The sequence below is a fragment of the Ranitomeya variabilis genome, chromosome 5 (genome assembly GCF_051348905.1).
Source record: "Ranitomeya variabilis isolate aRanVar5 chromosome 5, aRanVar5.hap1, whole genome shotgun sequence".
Classification (NCBI taxonomy): Eukaryota; Metazoa; Chordata; class Amphibia; order Anura; family Dendrobatidae; genus Ranitomeya; species Ranitomeya variabilis.
Window position 1 is genome coordinate 425325873 of NC_135236.1, and position 19610 is coordinate 425345482.

At 42.5% G+C, this 19610-nt stretch overlaps 1 protein-coding gene across 1 annotated transcript in view; it reads right to left on the reverse strand.

Annotated features, from left to right (window-relative positions):
* Nucleotides 1-1126: 1126 nt before the first annotated feature.
* Nucleotides 1127-19610, reverse strand: part of TSPAN8 (tetraspanin 8) — a 56826-nt gene continuing 38342 nt past the window's right edge. Inside the window, exons 4-8 of the mRNA XM_077265281.1 lie at nucleotides 14781-14855; nucleotides 14591-14686; nucleotides 12448-12564; nucleotides 10926-11009; nucleotides 1127-1654 (exon numbers count right to left, since the gene is read on the reverse strand). Of these exons, the coding sequence (XP_077121396.1) occupies nucleotides 1601-1654; nucleotides 10926-11009; nucleotides 12448-12564; nucleotides 14591-14686; nucleotides 14781-14855 (426 nt within the window). The 3' untranslated portion in view covers nucleotides 1127-1600. The remainder of the gene's footprint in view (nucleotides 1655-10925; nucleotides 11010-12447; nucleotides 12565-14590; nucleotides 14687-14780; nucleotides 14856-19610) is intronic.

Genomic DNA, 19610 nt, shown 5'->3' on the forward strand with positions numbered 1-19610 from the left:
GGTCATAGACAGCATTTCTCCTCCAAACACGGCGAGTTAAGTTAATGCAAAAGATATCAATTTTTGTCTCACCTGACCACAGCACCTTCTACTAATCACTCATAGAATCATCCAGGTGTTCATTGGCAAACTTTAGTCGGGCCTGCACATGTGCCTTCTTGAGCAGGGGGACCTTGCGGGCACTGCAGGATTTTAAACCTTTACGGCATAATGTGTTAGCAATGGTTTTCTTGGTGACTGTGGTCCCATCTGCCTTGAGATCATTAACAAGTTCCCCCGTGTAGTTTTAGGATGATCTCTCATCTTCCTCATGATAAAGGATACCCCACAAGGTGAGATTTTGCATGGTGCCCCAGATCAATGTCGATTGACAGTCTTTTTGTATTTTTTCCAATTTTACCAACAGTTGTCTCCTTCTCAACCAGTGTCTTACTTATGATTTTGTAGCCCATTCCAGCTTTGTGCAGGAGCAAAATTCCTCCTGACTTGTGCGCGACCCGCATCATCAACTATAAAAAAGTCTGACTGCTGTGGTTGCCAACAAGGGTTATGCCACCAAGTATTACGTCTTGTTTGCCAGAGGGTTCAAATACTTATTTCTCACTGCAAAATGCAAATAAATGTATATAATTTACATAATGTGATTTTCTGGATTTTATTTTTGATATTCTATCTCTCAATGTTAAAATTAACCTACCCTTAAAATTATAGACTGTTCATGTCTTTGTCAGTGGGCAAACTTACAAAATCAGCAAGGGATCAAATAATTATTTCCTTCACTGTACACTGGGAGCTTTTGGAACATAGGGCAAGAACTTGATATGAACAGGCACTTCAAAATGAAAAATTCCATCTTAGTGAGTTGAAATTGCTGAAGCCAGGCAATATTTTTGTTGACAAGTTATTATGTGCTTTAGAGAGGTTTGCATCTTATACTCAGTACCCCCAGTACATCATATGCATCATTTCCATAGTATGCCACTACTCATTAGACAATGCAAAATAGAAAGCTCAGTACATAGATTTATAAATACATAATCATTTTCAGAGTCCATTTGTTTAGTCATATCATAACTTCAAATTGAATTAAACATTGGGATAAAAAATAATGTCTGCATACATTGAATAAAGAATAAGCATTTTTTATTATAACATTGTATACAAAGCATTGTAATTTATGCAAACTTTCTTAAAGTATCCATTTATTTTGAAATATTTTATCAATAGAATTGGTTTACTGAATTCATAAATCTGTAAGAATAATTCTATAAAAAAAACAATGTAAGGAACTGAACTTTGGCAAAGCAAAGTGGATATTCTGCATCCAACATTACATTTTATCTAAGAGCAACATTTTCATACAATCATTTCCAATATAATACATGGATATCTGAAATCTAGATATTGGAGTATCTGCACAGAAAAAATGAATACATGTAGGATTACAACATTATATGTATGTGTGGGTGTATGGGTGTATGTGTCCCCTAGTATAATACAATAACGAGTTCTAGGACAAAACAAAAGTGATTTTCCCTAGTTCAATTGCTGGCATATAGAAGTGGATTGCTTTGTTTTGCTTGATGTAATCCAGGTCTTCTTATTTCTTTTTTATCTGACAATACAAAGTCATGGAGAAACCAAGGCCAAAGAGCTGTAAAGAAAAGAATATATAAAGATTTTACCAACATACTCATTACTAAAGTGCTCACAACAACTAGAGTTGAGCGACTTTTACTTTTTTTGGAACGAGTCGGGTTTGCCAGTGAGGTCGCTAACGAGTATGCCCCCCACCTGATGAAGGAACCTGCACTTTCATCTGCATCTTCCTCTTTGTCCCTGTGTAAGGTGGTATAGTATGCGGGAAGGGGAACCTGACTTTCAGCAGGGTCAGATTCTGGCTGTGTAACGTGCAAGGGGAATGTACTGGTCTGGGTCAATGTATCAGAAGACTCATCTAGCAGTGGCTGGGCAATGGGCAGGATGAGGAGGAAACACAGATATAGGCCCAAATAATAAAGTAGGCTAAATGCAGTTCAAAATTGGTAACAGGACTAAACAGACAGCATTGCTTTGTTCAGTGGAGGACAACTGTAATGAGCGGCAGACACAGTTAGTAGGCCCAGATAATGAAGTAGACTAAATACAGTTCAAAATTGGTAACAGGACTAAACAGGCAGCATTGCTTTGTTCAGTGGAGGACAACTGTAATGAGCGGCAGACACAGTTAGTAGGCCCAAATAATAAAGTGGGCTAAATGTCTGCCAAAAAATTGTTCATAAATAAACAGGTGGCATAGCTAGGTACACGGGTGGGCTCCTCTGCTGAGTAGCAGACAGTGGTAGTAGGCGCAAAGATTTAACTGGTCTAAATGGAGGCCAGGGCCCCTGTATATTTTAACTATCATCTATCATTTCAACAAATTTTATTGGCAGTGCCATTGAAGGATTTAACAGCCCAGACTACACAGTGGTGGAGCAGGGAGAGGTAAGTATTGCAAGTGGTAGAGCACTGTTCGAGCTGGGGGGGAACACTCTCTCATGGGCGGCAGTACTGGCACAGGGCCCCTCATATTACGACGGTGTGTCTGACGTTGGTTGTGCACCACCACCGTCAGAGACACTTCATTGTACTATGAGGGACCCTGTGCCAGTGCCATCGCCCAAGAGTGGGCACACCCACCTGTCCAGGCAAACAGCACTCACACGGGTGCTTGCGCCAGGTGGTGACCACGGCCCTGTGGGGGGAGTCAGCCCATTTAGGGAGGTATAAAAATGGCCTATGGTGGACATTCAGCAGCTGCAAATGAAGGAATTGGAGCAGTCAGTAAGAGGAGGCCAAAAGCAAGACATTTTTCAGGCAAGCTATGTGTCAGCAGGGGAAGGTGGGGCCAAATAATTTGAAATCCATGATTGGTTCATTTTAATGAAGGTTAGATCATCAACATTTCGGGTAGCCAGACGTGTCCTTTTTTCGGTCAGTATTGAACCAGCAGCACTGAAGACTCTTTCTGATAGCACACTAGCAGCAGGGCAAGCTAGCTTCTGTAATGCATATTCTGCCAATTCAGGCCAGGTGTCTATTTTAGATGCCCAGTAATCAAAGGGGAATGACCTGTGAGGGAGAACATCGATAAGGGAGGAAAAGTAGTTCGTAACCATACTGGAGAAATGCTGTCTCCTGTCACTTTGAATCGATGCAGCAGTACCTGTCGTGTCAGCGGTCATTGCGAAATCACTCCACAACCTGGTCATAAAACCCCTCTGTCCAATGCCACTTCGGATTTGTGCACCTCTAACACCTCTGCCATGTTGCCCCCTACGGCTCGTGTGAGAACCATCTCCGCCGCTGTGTGCTGGGAATGCCTGAACCAAACTGTCTACAAGAGTTGCCTGTTTGGTAGCCAATATTTGCTCAAGGTTCTCATGTGGCATGATATTTAGTAATTTTCCTTTATATCGTGGATCCAGGAGGCAAGCTAACCAGTAATCGTCATCGGTCATCATTTTCATAATGCGGGGGTCCCATTTTAGGATATGCAAGGCATACTCAGCCATGTGGGCCAATGTTCCAGGTGTCAATTCACTGCTTGTGCTGGGTTGAGGAGCACTTTCTTGCAAATATATATCACTTGTGTCCCGCAAAAACCCAGTACCTGACCTTGCAACGCCACCAGTTTCTATTGCCCCCTGAGAAGCATCCTCCTCCCATAAATATTCATCCCCATCATCCTCCTCCTCCTCTTCGTCTGCCACCTCGTCCAGGACAGTTCCCTGAGCAAACAATGGCTGACTGTCATCAAGGCTTCCCTCCTCCTCGGCTGCAGATGCCTGCTCCTTAATGTCCGTCAAACTTTGCATCAGCAGACGCATTAGTGGGATGCTCATGCATATGATGGTGTCCTCTGCACTTACCAGCAATGTGCATTCCTCAAAACACTGAAGGACTTGACAGAGGTCTTGTAGCTTCGACCACTGCACACCAGACAACTCCATGTCTGCCATCCAAGTGCCTGCCCGTGTATCTGTATCCTCCCACAAATAAATTACAGCACGCTTCTGTTCACACAGCCTCTGAACCATGTGCAGTGTGGAGTTCCACCTTGTTGCAATGTCGATTATTAGGCGGTACTGGGGAAGATTCAGCGATCGCTGATGGTTCAACATATGGCTGGAGTGTACAGGCGACCGGCGGATGTGCGAGCAAAGTCTTCGCATCTTCAGGAGCAGGGCTGGTAACCCCGGATAATTTTTCAGGAAGCACTGCACCACCAGGTTCAAGGTGTGAGCCAGGCAAGGTATGTGTTTCAGTTCTGAAAGGGCTATGACAGCCATAAAATTCCTTCCGTTATCACTGACTACCTTGCCTGCCTCAAGATGTACACTGCCCAGCCATGACTGAGTTTGTTGCTGCAAGTACTCAGGCCAGTACTTCCTCAGTGTGTCTGTTGTCGCCCAAACACTTCATTTGTAACACAGCCTGCTGACACTTACCACTAGCTGTTCGATAATGGGACACCTCGTATGTAACACTGGCAGCTGCAGATGGAGTGGTCGTGCGACTGCACTCTGTGGACGAGCTTTCACTTCTGGAGGAGGAGGAGGAGGAGGGGTGGCGAATGTCTACAGCCAACTGTTTCCTAGACCGTGGGCTAGGCAGAACTGTCCCAATATGGCCGTACCCTGTGGACCCTGCATCCACCACATTAACCCAGTGCGCGGTGATGGACACATAATGTCCCTGGTCATGCCTACTGGTCCATGCATCTGTTGTGAGGTGCACCTTTCCACTGACTGATGGCCTCAGTACATGGACAATGCGGTCTTTGACATGCTGGTGGAGGGCTGGGATGGATTTTCTCGCAAAGAAGTGGTGACTGGGTAGGTCATAGTGTGGTACTGTGTAGGCCATCAGGTCTTTGAAAGCTTCGCTTTCAACCAACCGGTAGGGCATCATCTCTAACGAGATTAGTATAGCAATGTGGGTGTTCAAACCCTGTGTATGTGGATGAGAAGATGAGTACTTTCTTTTCCTAACGAGAGTCTCTTGTAGGGTGAGCTGGACTGGAGAGCTGCATATGGTGGAACTAGCGGTGGTGGTGGCGGTGGACATGGCAGATTGAGAGAGGGTTGGTGATGGTATTCTTGATGTTGGCCTACATACAGTGTTTCCTACCAATAACCTTGTGATTCCCTGACTGCTTTGGCTTTGCGACGATACCTCCACATTTGCTGCTGGTGGTGTCCTAACCGGTGGGCTTACAGTGAGGGAAGTAATGTAGCGTTGCTGACTACCTTCATTCTGAGCAGGTGCACCAACGGTACGTGACGTTTAGTAGTTAGTCCAGGCTTGCAAGTGCATGCTGGTAAATGTCTACGCATGCACGTTGTATTTAAATTTTGAAGATTCTTCCCTCTGCTAAAGGTCTTTGAGCATTTCTTACAGATAACTTTTGACTGATCATTCGGATCTTGGTTAAAAAATTGCCACACTGCACTCTTCCTACTATCGAATACCTTTTCAGGCATTGCATGCTGTGCTACTTTCACCGGATGGCCACGCTAAAACTGTTTTTGTTTTTGACACACGTTTTTGGCCTGATACGGGCCTGCCAGATGACAGCTGTTGCGATGTAGATGGCTGCTGCGGATCATCCTCCTCCGCTTCTGAGCTACTGGCAGTGGCACCCTCTTCCCCCAATGGCTGCCAATGTGGGTCAACAACTGGGTCATCTATCACCTCCTCTTCAATGTCATGTGCACCTTCCTCTGTGTCACCGTGTAAGGTGCTATAGCGTTCAGGAAGGGGCACCATAGTCTCATCAGGGTCAGATTCTGGCTGAGTACACCGTGAGGGCAATTTAGTGATCTGAGTCAATGGAACAGCATAATAATCTAGCTATGGCTGTACATCAGTGCACTCCATGTCCGATTCATCTTGTAATGGGCATTTAACAATTTCCCTTTCTAACCCAAGCACGGTATGTGTAAAGAGCTCCATGGAGTAACCTGTAGTGTCGTCTGACGCATCCTTCACTTTTGGTTTGGGTGCAGCACACAAGGAAACGTCTTGTTCCTGACCAGGAGCATCCACTGACGACTCGCTGCTTTTATAGTTGGAACTTTCTGAAGAGGAGGCGAAAGAGCTGGAGGCTGAGTCAGCATGGAAAGCCAAAACCTTTTCCTGTTGCTCCGGCTTTAAAAGCTGTTTTCCTACTCCCAGATATGGGAGCCTTCGAGGCCTTGTGTAGCCTGACGATGACACTGGCTCAACACCTCCAGCCTTAGGTGCTATTGTGCTTTTGCCACTACCACCAGATGCACCACCACCATCAGTACCAGCTGGCAACGACCGCCCATGGGCTCTTCCACCAGACTTCCTCATTTTTTGGAAAATCTAACCAAAATAACAACTGTTATATGGTATTGTAAAACAACAAGGTAGAAGTTGTATATAAACTTTTTGAGAATTTGAATCTCCCTTTTTTGTTGGGGAGACTGAACAAAAACTCAGGCCCAGTGTATAAAACAACACAATGTAAGTGGCAGAAAGTGGCTGGCTGATATACGCCAAACTAATAGGACTGTAGTATATCCTCTTTGTGAGAATTTGAATCTCCCTTTTTTTGGGGGGAGACTGAACCAAAACTCAGGCCCAGTGTATAAAACAACACAATGTAAGTGGCAGAAAGTGGCTGGCTGATATACGACAAACTAACAGGACTGTAGTATATCCACTTTGTGAGAAGTTGAATCTCCCTTTTTTGGGGGGAGACTGAGCCAAAAATCAGGCCCAGTGTATAAAACAACACAATGTAAGTGGCAGAAAGTGGCTGGCTGATATACAACAAACTAACAGGACTGAAGTATATCCACTTTGTGAGGATTTGAATCTCACTTTTTTGTTGGGGAGACGGAACCAAAACTCAGGCCCAGTGTATAAAACAACACAATGTAAGTGGCAGAAAGTGGCTGGCTGATATACGACAAACTAACAGGACTGTAGTATATCCTCTTTGTGAGAATTTGAATCTCCCTTTTTTGGGGGGAGACTGAACCAAAACTCAGGCCCAGTGTATAAAACAACACAATGTAAGTGGCAGAAAGTGGCTGGAAGATATATGAAAAAATACAAGGACTGTAGTATAATTTCAATCTCCCTACAATGATCTCAGGACAAGTATGGCTGCAATAAAAAGGACTGCTGCACACAAAAGTGCACTGCGGACAAATAAACAAGATTACTGTGCTGAAAGGAGCAACAGGATTTTTGCTTTTAAAAAAGCAGTTGGTTTGCACAGCACTGTGCAAACAGCAATGCAGCTATCAGGGAGCCTTATAAGGCAGCCTAATAAGCTACAGAGCTGATGCACAAAAATATAGCCTCCACTGTCCCTGCAAAAAAAAGGTGGTGTTGGACAGTGGAAATCGCTACACCACAAGCGGTTTGGGGGTTAATCTTCCCTCCCTAACTATATCCCTTATTCTGATGAAGCTGCAGCAACCTCTCCCTATGCTAAGATCGGCAGAAGTAAGATGGCGGTCAGCGTGCATGCCCCTTTATACCCCCTGTGACGCCGCAGAAAGCAAGCCAATCACTGTCATGCCCTTCTCTAAGATGGTGGGGACCGAGACCTATGTCATCACGCTGCCCACACTCTGCGTCCTCCTTCATTGGCTGAAAAATGGCGGTGAAAGCGTCATATGAAACGTAACTTTGGCGTGGAGATCGCCGACTGCATGGCCGATCCCACACTAGGATCGGGTCGGGTTTCATGAAACCCGACTTTGCCGAAAGTCGGCGATTTTTTAATTTGTCCGATCTGTTTCGCTCAACCCTACTCACAACCAGTGAAAAGCATCTGCCTTTTGTAGACATTTCAGCTTGCTAAAATGCATAAAGAAGAGGGTTTATTTTCATGTAACTAATGGAGTGATTTATTGTAAATAGGCCTGAGCTACTTGTATAGCGTTGGATGTCATGTAATGCAATGGCTGCAGCCTGTGAAGTGCATAATGCGTGTAACTTAATGCAGACATGAAACAATTCCCACTGGAAATAGGCGGGTAGATTCATGGGACTCCGGTCCATCAGCCAGGTCTGTGCGCTTTGACCACTGGATGGGAGCTCTGCTAATCTCTTACCTTCCAAGATCCCTTGCATGGTTTTGATTTGCCAGGCTGGCATAATGTCATCTATTCATCAAGCCACAAATATGACATGGGGACAGCCATTCAATCAAAAGCTACGTCGGCAATCACAGATAGTAAGAAATTTGCAAGCCTCCCGTCCAGTGGCAAGAGACTACTAACCTGGCTAATGGACTGGAGTCCCATGAATCGATCAGCTTATCCCTCAGTCATAACCCAAATATGCAGTTAATATGACTATTCAGGCTTGTACCACAAAACAATATCTATGGAGGATGATTATCTGCCATTATGCTACAGTTAGATGGGGCAGCATCAGTGGGGCCAAAGCTTCACCCACCAAAGACCACACAATTGTGAAACAAAATCATGCTGCTATTGGCCATCATGATAGATGGAGTTTTGGCCACATGCTGTCGGCTCTACCATCTGTCCCTATCCTTACTGTTGCTTAGTGTCAGCTGTGCGGCAGCTTTTGAAATCATCTCATTAGAGTAGATCTGTGATTACAATAAAGTTTAAACTGGCCCTCAGTTGGCACCTGAACAGGTGCGGGCTCTCTGCCCCACTATGTGAGTCATAACTGGCACAATACAATTAAAGAGAACATGTCACCACCAGTTTTTTTCCGATATAATCTACGGCCACCACCTTTTAGCCCCATGTGACAGCATTCTATAACGCCGCACATATGATTCCAATTTCCCTTTAATTCTCTATGCACAACAGCAGCATCTCATCACTTACTTAACAAACTACCCAGTTGTTAGATGGAGATAGAGATGCTATGGGTCTTGTGAAATGGCTCCATTTAATTTTTTTTTTTTCAAGCGTTGTATTTTTTTCACCACTTAAATAAAAGAGAACCTATACATGTTTGGTGTCTATGAACTCGTAATGACCTGGAGAATCATAATAGCAGGTCAGTTTCAGCATTTAGTGAACATGGTATACAAAAACCACATAAAACTATTGTGGAATTGCATTTTTTTTGTTTCAATGTTACCACATTTTTACGTTTTCCAGTACATTATATGGTAAAATCAATGGTGTCATATGGATGGAAAAAAGGTATGGCTCTGGGAAGAAGAAGAGCAAAAAACAAAAACGTAAAAACTTAAAATCCCAAGGTCATGAAGGGCTTAAAATTTAAATTGCATAACAATACATTAGAAGTATGATTATCTAAAACTGTGTAGGTGAATCTTAAATTGCATAACAAGGAATGCAATTGTGAAGTGTTTTTTGTTCCTTTTGTTGGTCATGAATGACCATTATCCATTTAAAAATTTTTTATCCACATATTCAACACACAAAGTAGTGGTTGGAACACAATCTCTGGCGGTCCTGGAGGCACCTGTGGTTGTATTGAAAGGACCTTTCTTGGTTCCATTTGCCTTTACAGTTGTATTGACTCTTCACAATAACCAAAATCTGAGGACACCTACATTATTAAACTCTTTGTGAAAAAAGCATTACGCCATGTTCTAGTTTTTTGTTATCTATAATAGCCTAGAACATGAATGACTTTTAGGAAAGTAAGGTCAGAGACAGACTGCTGTATTTCTTGCGAAAATCGCATGGTAAACCTCATGCTGGCTGTCGGCTCTCCTGACCTGAGCTTGACAGCTGCACAGAAATACATCATACAGTCTTGCTCAGGTCAGGAGAGGTGCCGGCCAGTCCATGCAGTGCGATGCGATCATCGCAGGAGTTATACGGCAGTCTGGCTCAGCCCTTACAACAAATTGCTAGACCTTTCAGTTCCCAAGGTTACACTTTGTTGTAACCCAATTTTAAATAAGTGTAAAAACACTTAAACTGTTTCTTTAATGAACCATACAGCCATGAAAAATAATGTTGAGTTGTGACATAAAGCAAATCCAACTCAACTATAGGGCAGCTTTGTGGCTCAGTGGTTAGCACTAGGGATGGGTGAACCCGAACTGTAAAGTTCTGGACCCATCCCGAACACATAGTGTTCGGTCAAAAGGTCCCAAACATGGGTTTCCATGGGAAACCCTTGTTACAGATCGGGTCCAGATTGGGTCCAGGGCCTGTAAAAGAAAGCATAAAATTAATAATAAACATTATAAATATTATATTTACCTGTCCAGCGACGCGTCCTCCCATCCTGCTGTCTCCCAGCCGCTTCTGCTTCCGGGGCCACTTAGTACCATCCGGCAGTATTCACTGCACTCGGCAGTCTTCAGCTTTTTCCGGTAGTGTTTGTGTGGTGACGTCACCACACGAACACTACCGGAAAAAGCCAAAGGCTGCCGACTCCAAGTACAGTGAATACCGCAGGAAGGTAATGAGCGGCCCTGGAAGCAGATGCGGCTGTGAGACAGCGGGACGGGAGGACACGTCGCTGGACAGGTAAGCATAATTATAGCATTTATTATTAATTTTATGCCTTCTTTTACAGCCCCCCTGCCCCATACCATATTTGTAAAGTCGAAGTTCGGGGTTCGGATGCAAGTTCGCATCTCCGGCCCCGAAGTCGAACTTTACAAAAAGCTAGGGCGAACCCGCTGATCCCGATCATTGGGGGGTTCGCCCATCACTAGTTAGCACTGTTGCTTTGCAGCGCTAGGGTCCTGGGTTCAAATCCTACCAAGGATGACATGTGAATGGAGTTTGTATGTTCTCTCCTTGTGTTTGCATGGGTTTCCTCTGGGTTCTCTGGTTTCCTCCAGAGAACAATATATAAAAGCACTGTAATAAAACAATACTATAGTGATGATGTAATAATTTCAGATCCTCTAACATTACCTCTACAGCCGCCAGCCCAAAAGCAATTCCAATTATGATTATCAGATGGCTTTTGTAGTAGTCAACAAATACTGAAGCACATGTCTGAAAGAAAACAAGTGTAACAAATGAATTGTTCATTAAAGGCTAGCAATAAAAAGAATGCATACTTTTTAGTATTCTTTTCTATTGAAACATACAAATATGTGACATGCATCATATATTGAAGCAATGCTACTGACTAAATGTACTAGTAGTATTCATAATCTCTTTAAGATAACAGTATTTGCTATTTTGAAGCTGCTATTAACATTTTTTTTTCTGAAACATATTTCCACACAAAGTATAACATATATAAAACTACGGCAGCATTTGATAAATTAGGGACCAAAGTCATCTGTTTCGTGATGACTGCACATGAAGATATGTTAGCTTTAACTAGGACCAGGCTGTTAAAGACATGGCATAATGTCTTTAGTTGTATATGACTCCTTAAATAATTGTAATTTCCTTACTCCCAACACTAAAATAACCAGCCTTTTTCAACAGATTTATACCAACAATTAGTCAAATTAGTTGGGTTGAGCAAAAAGTCGGTACGACCATAGCCCTTCTATAGAACCTTCTACTATCTGTGCCATCCATTAGTAGGCTTAGTGGGGTGCACATAAGAGGTGCCAGATATGTTGTAGATCATAGGATATGGGAATGTCACAGGCTTTGATTCAACAAATAAAAGTAGTGTGGGGGAGCTGGAAGTATAGCTTATGAAGGTTTGTGCTCTTACAACATATACTCATTCCTCATGCATATACAGTATTTTTCTGATGATAAACGCACTTTTTAACTCACAAATTTGGGAGGAAAAGGGGCGTGCGGCTTATAATCCGTATGTAGCTTATCAGCGGCGGTGTCACAGGAGGTAGGGTTGCTGCTTTGGGAGGCCAGCAGTGGCAGGAGTGTGGTGATGCTATAAGCCCTAGGCAGCAGGCTGGGAGGAGGGGGTGTCCCGGTGGTACAAGGCTGTGGGCCCTGGGCCCTGGGCATTCATAAAATGTCGGCGGTGAGCAAAGTACCCTTCCCCTTCCCATTGATTTCCCTGCAGTGGGCTTCAGGAAAATGTCCCTCGGAGATGAAGCATGCAGATTGAGATAGGAGCCGAGATAGCAATCTGCACATGCATCGCCTCCAACGCCAACTTTCTCAAAGCACACTGTAGGGAAATCAATGGGAAAGGTAATCTGCTCACCACCAACATTATATTAAAGCACAGAGCATGCAGCCTCAAACCGCCGAGCTCGGGGTCGGCAGCATAGCCCCACTTCTGCTGCCGCCCTCCTTCAGCAGCGACCCTGCCACCTGGGACCCCGCCCCACCGAAGCGGGCTTCCCTGTCAGCAAATTATCATAAAATTGGAATAGAAGATGCAGCACTATTTTATTTAAAAAGTCCGGTGCGTCTTATAGTCCGCAAATTACGGTATTTAAGGAGCTACGATTCTCTACATTCTTGTGCAGCTAGTGCATAAAAGAAACACTCTTACCTGCTTATAGAACCCCAAACTACATTTGTCTCCTTCAGTTGTTGGACTACAATTACAAGATTTTGGAGGAGTGTTTCCCCAGTCCTTAGGGCCATTAATAATACCACAGCATTTGCTCTAAGAAATAAAAAGATGGAAACATTTAACGGACTCTCACATAAATAAAACTGTGAAGTTCAAAACAGATTTGTGACAGCAAATTTGTAAGTACTGATTTGTAAGGCCAATAATTTATCGAAATGAGTTGTCTAAAATTACAACTTAATGGCTGCTTACTTCCAAACACAGTGCCACACATATAATCTAACAATCACAGCAGAAAAGGGTGCAACTTCCACAGAGCCTGTTGAGAAGGGGGCTCATTAATGCCAGACCTATTTTCAACTGGATATGTGTTCTCAGACGCACCTCCAGTTGAAAACTGTAGAGACACAGAGGGTCACTGGCGTCCTGCCCTGCACATACCCTACAGCTGCAGGCCTATTACAGGCCCATAGCTTCTCAGTCTGATGGCATGCTGGTAGCACGGTGACATCCCTGCAGTTCACCACTTACACCAGCAAAAGGATAAAGATGGAGATGCTCAGCCTGGAGGCAGGGAAGGTGGAAGGTTTGGTTGGTTTTTATTATACTGTGTTCACTATTAGGGCAGATCACAGCGACACAAAGGGGGCATAACATTATTAGTCCATTGGAGCCATATAGGTGAACATTGTTAATTTATGAGGGCCAGATAGAGGGATATTATTAATGCATGGGGTCCACATAGGGAGGCCTTATTAATTTATTGGGCCACATAGTGAAATCTTGTTAATGTTCGGACTATAAAAGAAAATCTTACACCTGTATGGGGCCATAATAGATGGACTATACTATTATATTGCTGCCATGGTGAGGGCAATACTACTTTGAGCACAAAGGAGACATATGCATTACTCCTGAATGGGGACACATGGGGGAACATCATTACTGCATTGTGTTTTATTTTTTGGGATACTGTTACTATTACTGTAGAATTGCGGTAACAATGGAAAGAGTTCTATAGAACACTCCGATACAGAGGTCTGCATATTACATTTTGCAGAGACGAGCCGTAGAACACATTGATTACTTCACTTGGGATATCATTGATGAGTGATTGGAGTTATTTGTACTGTACATACTGATATCTTCCACTATATTGTCATTACATGTAAATAATATTAATGTTAGTACCATGGTTTTTCTTAATGACCAGTATGGGGCATTATTTGGTTACTATGTGGTAGTAATATATGGTCATGGTGTGGCGGTATTTGTCTCTTGTATGTGGTATTATTGTTATACGTGTCTTGGTATAGTGGGTTTTGTTAAGCAGCAAGATGGTGGTAATACTCAGATACTACAGTATGTGTGGTATTATATGTCATAGTGTGGCGACATTATTTATAGTGATATTACTGTTAGTATTGCTAGTCTTTGTATAGTGGACTTTGCTCAGTAACAGTATAATGTTATTATTTACTCGGTAACTATATGACTATATATTTCTATAAGTATTATTTAGAAAATCTGAGTACCATACTGATGAGTATAATCCCATAGAGAATGCTCAGATGCCTGCTGAACTAGGTCATCTATCCTGTGGTTAGGTTGTATTTTCCTTCTACTGGAATTCCTCTTTAACTGTTTAGCTGTTCAATCTCAAAGAATCTAAAAGCCCTTATCTTAAAGGAGTTGTCTAGGTATTTTACAATCAAACAACCCCTTTAGAGAAACTATTAATGCAATAATGAGACCTAATGCTATAATGTAGCAGGCCATGCACCCTCTTATGTAACAGGTTTAAGTCAATAATGTACTCATCTGATATATGATTCTACATTTCATACTTGGTAATAACATGTAGGTAATGGAGTAACATCGTAGCTTAGGTGGAACAATTATGGACATGACTCAAAGACCTCCATGTCCAAGATCCTGAGAGAATGCTTTCTATAATACATACTTTTCTTTATCCTTTGGAGTGCTGCTTCTTCTACACATTTATTATAGCTACACTTATATAAGAATATGATTCTACTTTTCTAGATTGTGGAGTATTGTACCTTTACAATAGTCAGTGTATGTGTATACAAAGGAGGATTTCTCGGACTTCACTTACCTCTTCCTGGATATTTTCTAATGCTTGTTGCAAATCTTCACTTTGTTTATTTAACGGTAGAAGCTCCTGCAACGTCTTGTTCACTTTTTCTTCCAACTTGTAAGGAAAGCAAAGCACTTATTCTGTTAAAATAATGTTGGTCTAATTTAAACCTGGCAGCAGACAATTTTTTATGTGCGGTTCATCCTACCTGCGGTTTGTAAACAATCCCCAAAATCCCTGCTGTTAACTGAAGTGCCAGGATCAAAAACAATCCAATGAAGAACTAAATGGAAATACAAAGGGAACATTTGGTGAAGAAAAAACAAAACCATAATGAAATAAATAATTTCTAAATGCATGTCCAGTTGGCTCACAACAATCTAATTTCATCATTTTCACTTGTGCTGTGACCTATTCATCTATTTGCCATTTATTGTATACATTACAGAAACATTTTCCAAACTGCAATTATTCTAATAAGCTCCTGGGAGATTAATTTCTTAATCACTTACACTTAGGTCAAATTTCATGATTAGTTGGGAAACCTATTAGCTGTGGCATATCAGTAATAGTGGCAGACCACTTGGCTGCTGTCCTCGATGCAGATACAGTTCAAAGCAATGATGGAAGAGAGAGCTGTCAGCTGATGCTCCATCCTCCATCATTCTCCCTGTGTGTCTGACGTCTTAATGCAGGGGGCGCTATGACATCATTACATCTCGACTGCTGTTTTGAGCAGTGCAGAAAACATTTTTCAGAGACCAGAGCAGTGGGAAAAAGGGTGAGGTGAGTATTTTCTTTAAATCAATGAGTACTTTTTGGGCCATTATACTATTTGGAGGACTATTTGTGGGGCCATCATACTATTTGGAGGACTATTTGTGGGGTCATCATACTATTTGGAAAGCTATGTCAGGGCGTCATTACACTATTTGGAGGGCTATCTGGGAGGCCATCCCCATACTTGGAGGGTTAAGTGGGGGCCATCATGCTAATTGGAGGGCTATATGGGTGTTGTCATGCTGCTTGGGTGGCCAGCATTCTATTTGGAGGGCTATTTGGGGGACATCATACTGCTTGGGTCATGCCATTTGGAAGCCATCATATTATTTGGAATACCATTTGGAGGCCATCATGCTACTTGGCCATCATAATATTTGTAGGGTTATGTAGGGGTCCATCATACTATTTGGATTGTTATGTGGGGCTCAAAAATAGAAGTTAGCTGACAGCACAACTCGACAAACGGATGCCCGTCCTAGTTCCACTGGACCCAAGTGGAGGAGTACATACCATAAATTGAAGTGAAGGACAGCATCCAATCCGGGTGAAAAACGTATCTCTTTATTGTGCCAAATGCGACGTTTCAACCACAAAGGTCTCTCTCAAGCATGAGAGTTTCAACGGGTTCCCGTTGAAGCACCTGTCAGGTGCGAAACAGCCGTCGTTCAGCTACCACATGTCCTTGTAAATACACCCCTGTGCCGTGAAGATGTCATTGTAATAAATTGACCTGCATAGGAGATTGGTGAGTGCTGCCGCATTTCTTCTTTTTGAAGAATAAAGTCGCTTCGTCACTTATACCACACGAGTAACGGCATAAAAAGTAAATAAAACCAATTCTTCACCTACTGTTGATTTGTTCATTCTGCCTCTCAAAGACTGCAGTAAGGCTCTGCTCACATTTATCCTGCGCTCTACGTTGTGCACTTACACTGGGGTTTCCTTGTAAATCTCTGAAATATGTGATTCAGACGGAACTCCTGGTGGAAAATTCCCTATGATGAGGCAGATGAGGCACTGTGGACACTGTCCAGCCACCTGTGATCTGGCGGTGTCCATCTTTTTGGGCGTGCATAAAAGTGCGGCCTGCCACAGTTTTGTGCACTTCCGAATAGAAGGACACCTCTGAACAGCGGACAGACAGAGTCCAGAGTAACTCTGCTGCCTCATTATAGTAAATGGATCCCTTGTGGTTTTCATCTGAATCACATCACTCGGAGAATTAGATAGAAACCCCAATGTAAGTGCTCAGAGTAGAGCGCCCGATAAATGTGATTCCAAAACGTTATGTAAAATGTTAACAATAAATCTTCAACTCAACCGACAAAAAAAGCAAGTCTCTCTCAGGTCCATCATCTGTCAATGAAAATATAGGGAACTTCCAAGTTACTGAGAGCACAAAGGCTCTGGAAAAGAGCTATGGCTCCTTGCACCCCAAAAGAAATCTAGCATTTAGCATCCACATGTTTGGTATTTCTGTAGTGATGAGAGCCTGCCTAATTTAAAGGTGTGTGTCTCCAGAAGTATGAGCTATGCATAATGTGCTGGTCAGTACAAACTAGTGGTCACTTCAACTTACTGGGCACTAGAATGGCAGTTTGCAATTTACTCTAACTTCCACTGCTTATTGTTTCTGGAAAATACCCATGAAGTCAAAATAGTCACTATACCAGTAGATAATTTCCCAAAGGGATATAATTTCCTAAATGTGGTCACTTGAGAGGCAATTTTGGACTGCATCGGTCTGCAGAAGGTCTCAGTAGTTTGCTTTGCAGACTAGTGGTCACCTCCCCCGATGCTAATGGCCACATCTGGACCTGGGTGTTTATAAAGTTCCTGTTAAGAGTTGCGGGTGATATTTTATATTTGCACTTCCCTGTTGAGATTTGGAGCTGCAGCAGTTGGCTAACATCCTCTTTGGAGTTTGAAGGAAAACGGTGTTCCTCTCTGAGTCTACTCAAGCTAAGTGTTCCCTTGTTTAGTGTACCTTGGTTGTCTTTAGTGGTAGTGGGGATTGACTAACATTTGTCCTGTCCTTCCCGATGCAGGGTTTATCGCCAGGGTAAGGCAGTTAATAGGTATCCTGCTCGGTGATAGGCACGGAACATATATAGAGACGATAGGGCAGACAGGATGAATTTGATCTGTCTAGGGTTCTCCACTCCCATCTTCCCTAGTGTTTGTTTCCCTTATCTCTTTTTGTTGCACTTAGTCTGTTCTACACTATACAGCCACATATGAGGTATTTCCACATTCCGCAGAAATTGTGGGACAAATTTTGGTGCCATTTTCACCCACTTTTCCTTATGAAAATGTAAAATCTATGGCTAAAACAAAATTTTTGTCAAAACAATGTAATTATTTTTCTTTACTTCTTGATGGTATCAAATTAGGTGACACACCTGTGGTGTCAATATGATCACTGCAACCCTAGATCAATTCATCAAGAGGTGTATTTTGTAAAATGGAGTCGCTTATGGGGGGGTTCTGCTGTTCTGGCACCTCAGGGCATTTCCTACTGGGTCATGGTACAGGCAAACCATGGCTGTAAAATCTGCACTATAATATGGCGCTCCTTCCCTTTTGAGCATTACAATGTGTCTGAAAAGTATTTTCCATTTATATGTAGGGTATTAGCACACTTAGGGTACATTTTTTGAACAGACTGAGGTCCACTTTTTTCCTATTAGCCCTTAGAAAAACTTGGTGCTAAAAGAACATTTTAGTGGAAAAAAATGTAATCATTCTTTCTCCACCGCCCAATAGTATAAAAATCTGTGAGTCACATGTGGTGTCAATGTGATCACTGTACCCCTAGATGAATTCATTGAGGAGTTTAGCTTGTAAAACGAGGTCATACATGGGGCTTTCTGCTGTTCTGGCACCTTAGGGGCTCTGCCAATGTGACATGGCACTCTCAAACTATTCCAGCATAATCTCAACTCCAATATGGCAGTTCTTCCCTTCTGAGCTCTGTCTCAAAAATAGTTTTTAACTACATATGGGGTATTGTTATACTCAGGAGAAATTGCACAACAAATTTTGTGGTTCATTTTCTCCTGCTTTTTCCTTGTGAAAATGAAAAAATGTGGGGCTAAAACAACAGTTTTGTGGGAAAAAAATGTTCACAGAATTTTATAACATTTATCTGTGAAAATGAAGGAAGTCCCTCAGGTTCAATTTGCTCACCAACTAGTTTCCAAAATGGGGTCACTTGTGGGGGATTTCTACTGTTTAGGCACATCAAGGATTCTCCAAATGGGACATGGCATTCACTAATGATTACAGCAAATTTTCAGTTCAAACAGTCAAATGATGCTTCTTCCCTTTCAAGCTCTGCCGTGAGCCCAAACAGTAGTTTTCCCCCACATATGGGGTAACGGCATACTCAGGAGAAATTGCTCAACAATTTCTATGGTGCAATTTCTCCTGTTACCCTTGAAAAACGAAAAAATTGTGGCTAAAATGACATTTTTGTGGGCAAAATGTGATTTTTTTTTTATTTTCACTGCTCTACATTATAAACTCTGTGAAGCAACTGGGGGTTGAAAGTGCTCAGCACTTATCCAAGAAGGTTCCCTGAGGGTACTATGTGGTGACAGAGCATTGTATCTTAATTAACCAGATGTCTATTTTTAGCAAGCTAGAAAGAATAGACTTTTGTTGGTTTTTGAATTTGTGTTTCTTTCTGGTTGGTTAAGAAAACACAGAATTTTCTTCGTACAAGCCTGTAATGTTGTCTTGTAAGGCTGGTTTCACACTTGCGTTTTGATCTGCAGCGTTTGAACAGAAAAAAACGCATGTGTTTTTTTCCCCCTATGTTTAACATTAAAAACACATGCGTTTTTTTTGTACGCATTTGGCCGCGTTTAACAACGCATGCGTTTTTTTGCTGCATGCGTTCTGTCGCAGAAATGCAACATGCAGTAATTTCTAGAGGCTTTTTTTTCCGCAAAAAACGCATGCGTTTTTTTGCCGCAAAAAAACGTATTGTTGTCTATGTAAACGCATGCGTTTTTAAGCACATGCGTTTGCTTGCGTTAAAAACGCATGCGTTTTTATAGAAAAAAACAAGAATACACCCTGATAAGCCACCCCCCACCATCAAGGTGATAAAGGGATCCTAACCATAACCCTAACCCTACCCCTAACCCTATCCCTAACCCTACCCCTAACCCTAACCCTAACAATATGACAGTGAATACTCTACGAGTTAATATTTTTAGTACTCTATAGCAATACCCTATATCTTGGG